General features: G+C 37.4%; 2 protein-coding genes across 2 annotated transcripts; both read left to right on the plus strand.

Annotated features, from left to right (window-relative positions):
* Positions 1-3,464: 3,464 nt before the first annotated feature.
* LOC311249284 (CD209 antigen-like protein A) lies at positions 3,465-7,689 on the plus strand (the record flags this gene model as incomplete). Its single annotated transcript, XM_084340206.1, has 7 exons — positions 3,465-3,645; positions 4,305-4,394; positions 4,576-4,650; positions 4,765-4,833; positions 6,222-6,364; positions 6,677-6,777; positions 6,989-7,689. 7 exons carry the CDS (start codon positions 3,465-3,467, stop codon positions 7,134-7,136), a joined length of 807 nt encoding a protein of 268 aa, XP_084196332.1. The 3' UTR covers positions 7,137-7,689.
* A 331-nt stretch (positions 7,690-8,020) lies between these two features.
* Positions 8,021-11,535, plus strand: LOC311249292 (uncharacterized protein; the record flags this gene model as incomplete). The annotated part of the gene is made up of 4 exons (XM_084340218.1): positions 8,021-8,051; positions 8,865-8,954; positions 10,224-10,316; positions 10,791-11,535. The coding sequence occupies 4 exons, from the start codon at positions 8,021-8,023 to the stop codon at positions 11,042-11,044; spliced, it is 468 nt and encodes a 155-aa protein (XP_084196344.1). The 3' UTR covers positions 11,045-11,535.
* Between the last annotated feature and the right edge of the window lie 1,421 nt (positions 11,536-12,956).

Genomic DNA, 12,956 nt, shown 5'->3' on the forward strand with positions numbered 1-12,956 from the left:
CATACATGTTTACTTCAAGATACAAGTGTTCAACAAATAACATTGTTATGGCATAATGAGTTTTGTTTGTAGTTGGCACCTATATTCAACAGACAAGTTGTTACAGACCTGGGATTTGTATTTACAACAGTGGTGTTGCACTCAGAAACTGTGGGGGGCACCAAATCACACAAAATGATAATTTCCACATAATGTGACTTTACGGTAATACATGATTTTGTCAAAAGCAAGGGTGACATGAGTTAAAGGACTTGGGGAGTTGTAACACAATATAGAGAATAGCGACATGGTCAAAACACCAGAGGCCTGTACTATGAAGAAAGTTCAACATACCCCAGATATGTTTCCGTGTTTTGGAAAAAAAATTGTACAGACATTGGCCGCGTTTCCCAGATTTCCACAGCCTCTATATAACGCATTATCTGCCACGAAACTAGCTCATTTCACTAATATTTTGTTATGAAATGCTAGCGCTATTCCCCTCTGAGTCCGGGCTCGTCCGTTATCAACATCCGGGGTCAAACTAGCAGTAGCAGCTACAGGTAAACAAGCCGGGCTGTCGCGGGTGCGTGCGCAGCTCAGAGACGACATCTTCCAGGTCAGAGGTAGTAGCTCAACCTACAGACCCCGGATGTTGACAATAGACGAGCCCGGACTCAGAGGGGAATAGCACTAGCATATCGTAACAAAATATTGGTGAAATAAACAATTTTCGCGGCAGATAATACGTTATATAGACGCTGCGCTTCGGTGCCCCGTTTACTCCCATTATATGGATATTGCAGCGCCAAACTGGATCGATTTTCATCCGTACGACCCGAAGTTATCTGGGTGAGTAAACGATCATATTTTTTTCGAGAAATAAGGTCCAGGTTGTAAAAAACGGTAATTATCCTTTAAGAACGCTGTGAAAGAAGGATGTGTTTCCCAGAGTCGCTCTTAGCTTAAGAAGATCTTTCAATAAGAAGGAAATGTAAGATCGATCTGACCCACTCTTAACAGCCTTCTTAGCGACCGAATGCTCAGTGATCAAGCCGCGTCAGGGAAATTTATATCCTCCACTTTTCGAAATAATAAAACAATGCTCAATGTTGAAATGCGCTCATAGCTGCGGACCACTGGTGCAAGAAACATAGGTTAATAGTAGAAGAAAAAAAAACTTTTTATTGAATTACACGTTTAAGTTTTCCACACACATCTGCATATGTGAGTTTATAGTACTACACATAAAAAAACAACAAGGGAACAGATGTAATTAAACTCAGCTGAACCTCATCCAGAGAGGCTTCACCTGCTACTCTATATAAAGGCGTTGCCAAGGTCCGCGCGTGTGAGAAACCATGGCTGCAATACAGCACATTCTCGCTGCGAACCAACAGCGTCGCCGCGCGCGATGCCAGACGGTTTACATGTCATTTAAAAAGTTTTGGGATCTGTGAAAAGAAATTGCTTGTATAACTCCACATCTAACAGATGTCTAACTCAGGACAATACAAGTATGAGCTGAACGACTCCCACAAAAAGCCAACAAGTGAACTAACTTTATTTTCTACTTTGGTCTTACATCTGCCCACATTACACTTTTTTTTCTTTTTTTTTTTTAAATACTTTTTTAGTCTGGTCAGTACGGTGGCCCTGAAGTGCAAAACACAACGGCAAATCAGAAAACACAACAACAAAACAGAAAACACTACATTAACCAAACCGGAAAAGGTAGGTACCCTCGGGCAAGATGAATCGTAGTGATTGGACTCGTCCGTCCTTTGAACCAGAAGGACATGGTTTACATGTTTTCAAAACAAGAACGCCGCCAGTGACGACGTACGCGCTGCTATTAAAGAATATTTTGATGTAGGACATGGATATGGGTCCTCGTATCATCTGATCATTCAATTATTCCATTTAATCTGGCAAATGAAAAATGAAAAAACAAGTCAATATTTAGCTTTTCTGTGTGCACCAAACATTGAAAACTGCTGTTTGTTTTCCTATTTTCAGCCCAAAACGGAAAATATAATAAACAAGGAAACCAAAACGAAACAATGAATCTAATTTACATTTTCCGTTATTGTTATACCATTTCCCACAGTACATTTCTGCTGTGTGGCCACGCTTTGCGCATGCACAATGTATAGTGGCTCGGTATCCATGGTGAGCAACAACACACCGGTCTGAGCGCCAAAAGTCCCGCGGTCCAGTCCACTGACAGTGTACAGTCTATGGTCCAGTCCCAGTAGACCACTGGAGTCCCAGTTCTAATGGCCTCACTCCAGCCATACATGTCTCTAATTAGTGATCAATAATCAATGTTTATGAATGGAGTGACATATCATGAGATCTCAGAAAAGTTGTGAGAAACGGGCGTCCAGCAGGGAAGCTCTGAAATCACACAGAGATGCCACATTATCCCCATTCACACTGCCGTTTGCATGCGGGGATCCTGCGCCTCTGATGCGCCTCCAGAGGTAGTATCAGAGGCGCAGATTTGCCGTTGTGTTTTCTGATTTGTTGTTGTGTTTTCTGATTTGCCATTGTGTTTTTTGATTTGTTGTTGTGTTTTCTGATTTGCCATTGTGTTTTTTGATTTGCACTTCAGGGCCACCGTAGGGTCAGTCCTGTAGCAGGAATAAATTAAACGGGGGCATTTCAATTTCATGATGATATTTTTTAAAAGCAGTGTTGTAAACATGAAAGACAGATTTGTTGTGTTTTAGGGTATTTCACACCTCTAACTTTACCAGCGACGACTAATTTTGTCTTTCAGTAGCAGATATCGACACAGTCCTTTCGGGGAAAAACACTTCTCACAGTGAAGCAGGAAGTGTATTTTGGTTCCTCAACTATCAGAGTGACCACATCTTATCACTTCTGTAGGAAACTGTGCTTTTAATATGTACATCTGAATGTTGAGTTAGTGTTCACTGAGCCCGTATCAGTTAAGTTTGTATTGGTATCTATGTGTGGTTATAGCCATATTGTGTACGACTGCTTGTAATTTTCAGACTGGCTTGTAAGCAACAATACTGAAGACAAGTTAAGAGTGTGAGAGGTCTGTTCAAAAGGAAGTTTGAAATATGAAGTATTTTGTAGAGTAGTATAAATGTACTTAGAGTACAATGATATTGTTTTTGTTAAATTTAGTTTGTAGGATCAGTCTGTTTTGGTGTCTTTCTCCTTGTTTAATTGGATCTAAACAGCTTGCAGAATAGATCAAATGAAATAATAAACAGTCTAAATTTTACCCTGTCAACACTTGAGCAGTTCTAATATCAACCTATAGCTCAACCCACCTTGGGAAGTGACTTTAATTTTATTTTGTCAAGGTTCAAAACATGTTACATGTTATAGCTGCAGCAGCATTCATAATCTGTATCACGACTAAACTGTTTGAATCAAGGAAGTAACACAGTTTATTAAAGAAAAAGGAAGAACAAGAGGGCTGTGCTGAGTAAGCAACAGAAAAGATGCAGACCGCACCATTCTTAGAAGAAACCACCACTCGACACGACTTTCACACTCACGGGTCAAATATGGTGGTCCACAAAGGTGAATCAGAGATCACTATCCAGATTGTAAACCTCCCTGCTACTTCAGCCGGGATGAGTTACACTGGTGAAGGCAGTGAGGTGACTACTACAGCAACGGGTGAGACAGAAATGCTTTCTCTGTTACGTTGTTTTAACCATAAAAGCAACCAGAATTAAATAAATGATCTTGCATTGAATTGTAAAGTATAAGGTCCTGGAAGACATGTTGTTGTCTAAAAGTTTAAGACAATGAAATCCAAGGAATCTGCATTTTGTAAGTGCAGAAGTGAAAGTGTCTTTTTTTTTTTAGGTTGACATTTTTTGTTTAATTACATCTATTAATGTAATTACATGTATACATCTCAGCATTTTTGTAATCTTCTCATTTTACTTGATTTAATTTATTACGTATTATTGTGATTATTTATTTTTATTTGACTGTTAAGTCAAATGTTTTAATTTATTATATCTGACATAAAAAAAATGTTTTTTAATACTGTAATTTCCATCACATACTTGCATGGCACCTTGTCCCAACACAATCACTCAAGTGACCTGTTTGATCTGATGAAGTCAAAAAAGGGCCTGACAACCAACAGATGGCCTCATTTATCTTCCCGCCCTTTAGTGCAAGTTGTATACAGTATTACTGTACAAATACAGTGTTTGTGTGTGTGTGTGTGTGTGTGTGTGTGTGTGTGTGTGTGTGTGTGTGTGTGTGTGTGTGTGTGTGTGCGCGCGCGCGCGTACATGCATGCGTGTGTTTTCTGCACACAGGAGGAAAACTGCATGGATGCATTGCTTTGAGTTTTTGTCTCTTGTGTATCCTACAAGCCAGTCTGAATATTTGCCTGCGTCTTGCTCTCTGTGAGTTGTCTTGAATTGTTACATTATTTTATATAATCATATATTAATTTTCTAACTAACCAATATTCAACTTCTGAAAATACCTGCAGTTTTAAGAATATATCAATGTAATTTGGAAATTCTGTGTTAAAGTATTCGTCCCTTCAGTTGTTGACATAATCCAAATCTTTTATGATGTAAGCCTCTCCACCAGGTATTGACTGCAGTTGTAAAAATCTGACAGATGAGAGGGACAACTTGAGGAGGATTAACTTGGGTAAGGGATGAAAAGTCCATTACCTAATGTGTTAATTTAGTTTTAAAGTGAACTGTCTCTTTCATTGTGAACATAATCTGATTCTGTTGCAAATAATGTTGACTTCTCCACTAGATATTGAGGAGCGTTATAAAATCCTGACTGAAGAGAGAGACAAGCTGAAGAGAGAGCTGAATGTTCTCAGTAAGTATGAGAATAAATATATTTATACCAGTAGTCAGTTATTAAATGGAGTGTAAGTGAAATATTTGTCAAACTATATCTAGACAATTTGATACATGCTTTGTATATATTGTATCAGTGTATATATTACCGGCCCTTGGTCGTGGCTCTGAGGGTAGAGAGGGTTTGATTCCCAGCTTTGCCATCTGTCAATGTGTTCTTGCAGCAACACACTCAATTTCAAATGAGAGACGAATGACAAGCATCTTGTAAAGCGCTTTGGATAATATCTCCATTTACCATTTAGGTGGCATTCAAAATGCTCAAGTATAAACACCCTAAAATGTTCAAAAGAAATGAAAAAATGTTTATAACTCATTCCATTGTATCCAACAATTAAAACAAGCTTAAGTTGCATGAGAGAGGTCTGATGTATCAAAACCTGACTGTTCGTTTCTAATAGCCAAATTAAGAGAAAAAACAGTTGCATCTAAAATGACCGATATAATTTATTACAAGTAGTGATGCTGTTGTTGTTACGTTGTGGTTTTTAGCTCAATGAGGACCCAAGTGCAGACACACAGGCACACACACAGGAGGCAGTATTGGGGGAAACAAAGGGCGAGTTTTTAATAACTAAAGCTGAATACAAAAAAAATGAGGAAATACAGAAAGACTAAAATGAGACAAGTAGACACAAAGAAAGTAACAACTAAAGGCTAAAACAAAGTGCAAACAAAAGCAAAGTACAAATCAAAAGAGAAACCAGAAACCAAAACTACAAACATACCAAAACGGGAGACAGGAGGAGTCACTGGAGGAGACACTGCATGGGAAGAAGCTGGTGGAGAACACAGGGTGACGTCACGGGGAAACACTCACGAACACAGAGGAAGACAGACCAAGACGGACACAGGCTAACACGGAGAAGGTCGGGAACGGGACATCACAGAGGAATGACGGAGTAACACAGAATACGGAACACGGACCAAGACAGAGGGAAACGAAAACGATCTGACAAAAGACAAAGACATACACACTAATGACGGGACGAGTAACAGGTGCAGTGAGGAGGGACACGGACAGGCGAGGGAATTAACGGAAAAACACACAGGAGGAACTGACAAGCACGATGAGACACACAAGGGTAAAACTTAAAAGTAAAACAGGAACAAACGGACACTGAACCATGGCAGTTGTTGCTCCAAATGTGTTTCATTATACGAATATGTGGAGTGGAATATTCAATGCAATGTTTTGAGTTACTATATAATTAATAATTAATAAAGTAGTTATTGCGACAGTAGTTTATGAGCGAAAATCTTGTTAATAAATCCATGATCACCAGCAGGTTTTAAATGTCCTTCTGTCTTGGATTGAAATATTTTGGTTCTTTGTTTTTTCAACAGGACACTACTTGCAACAAGGATGGCTGTATTTCAATGACAGCGTCTATTACATTTCTACAACCAAGAAGACCTGGCAAGACAGTAGAAATGACTGTCAGCAGAGAGATGCAGACCTGGTGATTATCAACAGCAAAGAAGAACAGGTGTGTGTGTGTGTGTGTGTGTGTGTGTGTGTGTGTGTGTGTGTGTGTGTGTGTGTAACTACCATGACTGTTGGTAGAAGCTGGAGACAAACGTCAGAATTCTTACACAGAGATAAACAAAACGATCATTTTGGACCAGACAAACATTTTAGAAATATTAATTCACAATCATAATCATGTTTTTAAGGAAAAGAGATGTTTTATTCAGCACCTTACAAGCTCTGTAGATGTTTTTTGTTTTTAATTTGTTTACATACAGATATTATCAACATGACCTTTAATAATTACTTTATGTTTCTCTTTAAAAACAAGGACTTCATAACACAGCACCAGAAGGTAATGTGGATTGGACTGACGGACAGAGGGATGGAGGGGGTGTGGAGATGGGTGGATGGCACTCATCTGACAACAAGGTACACACATTACTCTTTTATTCAAAATAAATGAATCATAGTGTTGAAACTCGTGGTCTTTAAGCCTCTTTCTCTTCTTCTTAAAGTGCATAGTACCTGAAAAGATCCTGGAATTCTGTGAAATGACTAATCACATTGGTTGAATTTTAATTGTTGTTTGAGCTTGTTGGTTTGTGTTCTATGTTTAAAGCTTATTTGTCTTTGGTTTCAGCTTCTGGGGCTCCGGGGAACCAAACAGTTATGGAAGCAGAAATGAGGATTGTGTAATAATATATTACTTTAGCGATGTAAACAACTGGAATGATGAAACATGTGAATATGAAAACTTCTGGATGTGCGAAAAGAAAATTACCCTGTAACTCAGCATTGACACCACCATGACAGCTACTGTACATTGACTGTGAAGACAACACTGAAACATGTTTAACAAAGTGGCACATTGGGTCAGATTTTATAAGCAGGAAATGTTGACAGGCAGACATTTTCAGCAGCATATTTAAAACCTTGCTACTTTTGTAGCTTTTGGGCATGACAAAATTTAAACAAATTAATTTAGACGTTTCTTTGGGTAATTATATTTCCTCTCACGGTTAAAATCAAAGAGTGGTCAGAGAACCCCCTTTTCTCTCCTTTCATTTTTAATCTGCAAATACAGATGTAGTTTTATTATTTGGGTCTAAATATTGTTGTGTTTATTACTTTTGTGTTGTATACGTCTGGTTTTTGCATTTGATGTTTCTTCTATCTTTAAGCATTTTGCATTTCTGGCTTGAAAAGTCAAAAGTATTTTATCATCGTTGTCACTTTTATTCTTCTTTTAAAAACTGCATCGTTTATATACAGAAATCCTGTTTTTTCTGTTTAACTAACCATCAGTTATGAAGAATCTTAACTAAAACACTTGCAAAAATGTTAAAAACATACAGATTGTACAAGATTGACAAACCAGTTTATGACCTCCATTTCTTAAAAAAAACAGAAGTGAAGGTTTCAAATGTACATACACGTGACTCAACCTACAAGCTATCTGATTAAAGACTGTAAACCACGGAGGATGCCACAAAGATAATGTTGATTGGAGTTCACTCCCCTTTGAAAGTGTGAGGAAGAGACGTCCATCATAACAAATGTAACAAGGCAGGAAATCTTCTGAAATATTTTAAGCGTGTAGACAAATTAAATTGTTTCGTTCACTCCGTCACTTCAGAAATATACGGCTGTGACTTTTCGTGACAACGTTGGAATGTTCAACAACAGTCAAAAAAGACCTTTAGGTAAGGATATACATGAAGTACAATGACTTTAAAAAAGGCTCAGTGATGCTTTAATTTCATGTTGTACTGATTTTTTTTGTTCTGTTGAACCCTCAACATTTTTCTCTTTAAGAGACAAGATTGGTCTTATGTAGAGATATTTATCAGCTAAGTCAGGTTTGATGCAAAGTAACCTGTAACCGCATCGTTTAAGAGCTGCATACTGTATTGAGCAATATCGTTACAACACAGTATCTAAGATAAAAACCATTAAAGGTGCACTATGTAGTTTTTGGGAAGAATTTTTAATCAGAATAAAAAAAGCATGCTTTTTTTCATGACTGAATTGACTGAATAAACAAACTCTAAGTGACAACCAGATTTTAGTTTGTTTACATTTGGCAGACCCTGCCACCTTTGTAGCTTTAAACATAGTTTTGAGGACCTTTTTTTTCCTCTGAGAACAGCTTGTTTATTCAGTTATGCAAATAATACATATTTCTGAGTTTATATTATTACCTCATCATTATTGTGAATATCATCTTGCTGAGTTTCCGGATTTCTGTCAAGGCTCCAGAACTCTACATGTGTTTTTGTCACAGCCTTAAAAAAATGCCACTTGTATGGATTTACACAAGATAAACACAGTGCTGGATAATTTGTCTGATTGATTTTAGTCATTTTTATCAAGTGCAAATTAAAATAACACTTACTACAAAGATGAAGTTATTACTTTTTGTCATCTGTCTTGCATCACATAACAACCATCAGGCCTGACTGCCTATAATATAAATAATGTCAATAATTTATAATATAAATGATTTCTGCACACAGGGAGACATCTCTACAGACTTGTTGCTGTGAGCTTTGGACTCCTGTGTATCTTACAAGCTGGTCTCAACATTTCACTGCGCCTGGCTCTCTGTAAGTTTAGTTTGGTTTCAACTTGTGTTTCCCCAAACACTAAACGTTGCTATCTCATTACTATTCTCAGAGATTTGTATAAATATTCTCACCAGTATGAAGTTCGCTTAATAAAAGAGCTATGACTCATTGTACAGATTATCAGATTATTCTGTTTGCCTTCTAACCCTCATAGTAGTCTACAGTACTGTTCTGTAACTTATCATTCTACAACTAAATATGAAATTACATTTATATTCAATGCAACGCTATTATCAACATATTAATTATCGATAAGAATGATAGTTAAAGGCCAGGCTGTTATAAATTGCCTGTCACAAGTTGGCCATGAAACACTTCATTACAAAACAAAGTCAAACTGAGAAAAAATATAGGCCGACAAGCAAAGTTAAAATCATACATTTACTTTCATCATACTTTATTATAATTTAAAGATATAAAAAATGTGTTTGCATAATAAATATGACTAGCAATCATTCAAATGATTTTATAAATGGATTTGTATTTTTCTGAAAATGAGGCATTTTCTGTCCCAGGAACAAATTCAAACAAATATAAGATTAAGCCAATACAAGGGGTTAAATATAGAAAAAAATCTTCCAAATAATCCCATAATTTCATTAAAAATGTTTCTAGAAATACAGTTTTTTAAATACACTAATATCTAACACTCTTGATAGAAATAAATCCTCTTCCCTCAAAGGAGCTTTTGTTAAATAATTTCTAAATAATACAAAAGAAATGTGTAGAGGATTGTTTAATACCTGGTTGATTTTTAATTGGTGAAAAAAACTACAAAGTATGTATTTTTTTATTTTAATATTTATTTATTTATTTTATCTTGAACACATTTAATTAATGTTGACCAGATATGACATATTGATGTTGAGCGAAGCCTATTAGTTTGATGTGTGGTAGAAATGTGTGTTGTCGTTGTCGTCGTCATTGTTGATGATGATGATGTTATTTATTTGTTTGTTTGTCTTTACTTTGACATTAAACTTGTGAGTCTTTGTTTTTTATGTTTTAGTTTGCATTGTATATTGGGAAATTTAAAGAAAATGTTAGTATTAAAAAAAGAGTGCTGTCATGTCTCATGTCTCAACTAGATTTTGTTATATATTATTTTATATTGGTGTCAAACAGTTGAATGATACCGGGGTGTCTATTGACCTCCTCTGCTGTACGCTAACATCTCCACTGGCGACCTGAGAAAACCTCAGGGTTGAACTACAGTTATAAAATGTGTAAATCTTTGTGCTCTCTCAGATGGTTCTGAAGACAAAACAACAGATACCGACACTAATTTCAAAATGTTGACTAAAGAGAGAGATGAATTAAAGAGGAAGCTGACCATCTTTGGTGAGTAAGGATGAAACTAATGATATGGACTTTATTAAAGACTATTTGACATACACCGTTTCTTTTCCTTTAAGCCCCTGAGAGGTGTGTATGTAGTTGTCAGTGACTAAGAGCGAGAGAAGGAAGTACTGACTTGCTGTGATAACATCAGGAGTGGATGAAAGGAAGTTACCATGCAAACTGAGACTTTTATCAAATTATTAACTCTAATTACGGTTGTGCAACATAGATAGCAACCACATCCTGTACATCAGAGCTATTACTTAAAAAATAAAATAGGGGAAAAAACAGAAACAGATTACATGTTTTATACATTATACACATATTTAGTTCAAACTAAATCTTTCCTGAAATTATCCTGAAACACTGCGGTGTGTAATACACTCACAGTTCCCCTGTTCAGCATTTACACGCAGCATATTCACAATTGACAAATGACTGAAAACGTACATACTTCATTATTGAGATGCTTTTGATGTTTTATCTTAACAGATGAATATTCTCGTCGAGGATGGATGTATTTCAACAACAGTTTCTATTACATTTCTACATGGGAGAAATCCTGGCAGGAGAGCAGAAGTGACTGTCTGCAGAGAGGTGCAGATCTGGTGATTATCAACAGCAAAGAAGAACAGGTGTGTGTGTGTGTGTGTGTGTGTGTGTGTGTGTGTGTGTGTGTGTGTGTGTGTGTGTGTGTTTATGCATATCAATATGTGTGTGAGGGATAGAGAGAAATAGAGAAAACATTTATAAACTAGTGCAGTAAATGTTATCTGGCAATGTGAGGGGTTTGCGGACAGTCTTAAAGATATACTATGTAGGAATTCAAAAAGGTCATGCTTTCTTAACATGAATAACTTGAAAACATTATCTCATCTGTGAACATTTCTGCGTGAGTGACTTCAGATAGATTTACATTTGTTTGTTTGCATTACCCATGCAGTCTTTAACAGCCGGCTTACTTCACTGTACACTAGCCATAAGCTAACATTAGCAGCACACGCTATAGGTGTGTGTCTGTGTGGTTGAATTCAGGACAACTCTTGGTGAATACTGGTTCTCACAGGAGAGTCTGGCACACGGTACTTATTTTACCCTCTCCTTTCTGTAATGTTGTTCATTAAGTAAAGTACATTTCTACCCCAGCTCCATTCGGCAGTCAACATTACACAGCGTAAACACCCGAAGATGGAGGTCAGCTCTGCAGATCACTGCTGGAGTCAGGTTGACAAACAGGAGTGAAGATAAATCCACTTTTTAATCCCAAAAGTTTAAAAATAATCTCTGAGCTGTCCTCCTGCCAGTCAATGGTTCTGGATCAAAACAGAATCCACATCCAGGTGTTTATTCTCTGACAGTGCTGCCAAGCAATGGTAAACATTGTTGCCCTTGAGGCTAACATTAGCTAGTGTAACGGAGTTAGTATAGTTAATGATCTAACTTGCCATTACCTGTCTTGCTGTCTCCATTACTGTTTCTATTATTTTGTATCATGCCAGTGAGATTTACTATGGTATTTGAACGCCACACTCGGACCACCGGACCCCGTGGTAGGTTGTGTTGTACAGAACTCTGCCAAAATACTACTAATTTTACGACAAAAGTGTGTTTTGTTAGCTGTACATGTAGAGATAAGTTCCCAGCGACAACAACTAGGCTAGTGTTTGTGATGATGTTGGATGATTGAAATGTATGTAGAGCAAGTTGCTGTACATGTTGGTAACTTTGTTAGCTTAATGTCGTCATGGCTAATCCTCGTGGTGTAACTGTTTGAGCAGCAAGATGAATTTATTTCATGTCGTTTTATTTCAGCGTTGCTGTACTGAACTGTGCTGAGAGCTGGCTGTGAAGAACTGTATTTTTCTGTGTTTCTCATCAGCATTAAATGCGGGTCGAGCTGGACAGTGGCTGTGTGCGCGCCATTATTTCAACTACACAACGCAAGATAGAGTGCTAACCTACACTAGCATGTTGACAGAAACTTAAAATCTCAACCACAGTTCTCGCGGAAGAATAAAACTTAAAACTTGTGTTGACTACATCTACTCACTCATCCAGAATGCTTCCTCATGAGATCACTTGAGAGGGATCTCGTGTGAGCCCAGCTTCAGTCTGTAGAGGCATAAAGAGGTGTTCATTGTATATTCAAAAATGTCGTATGTTTATATTGCACCAAATTTTACACTGCACTTCCCTAGGTCAACAGCAATAAATCTGCCATGTGTGAAGTCGACCACAAGAACGGTTTTCATGATATGCAGATAACATACAGATGGACGTACAGAGATTCCTTGCTTCATAGTTAAATGTCAGGTAACCAAGCTGGAGGATTACAGTTACTGTCTGCTTTATTTATGCTGATGACAGTTTGTTTCTCTCTGTAAAAAGGAATTCACACAACATTTTCGGAGGCACATGTGGATTGGACTGACGGACCAGGAGACAGAGGGAACATGGAAATGGGTGGATGGGACTCCGCTCACCACAAGGTTCACACACATTATTTTAATCATGCTCTGAAAAATCTACATCAATATCAAAAAGTAACAATGCATATTCTTTGTTTTGGGGTTTTCAGCTACTGGGGTGCCAAGGAGCCCAACAGTCATGAAGGCAGAGATGAAGACTGTGGAGAAATAA

This window comes from Pagrus pagrus, assembly GCF_965226575.1.
Source record: "Pagrus pagrus genome assembly, chromosome: 2".
Lineage (NCBI taxonomy): Eukaryota > Metazoa > Chordata > Actinopteri > Spariformes > Sparidae > Pagrus > Pagrus pagrus.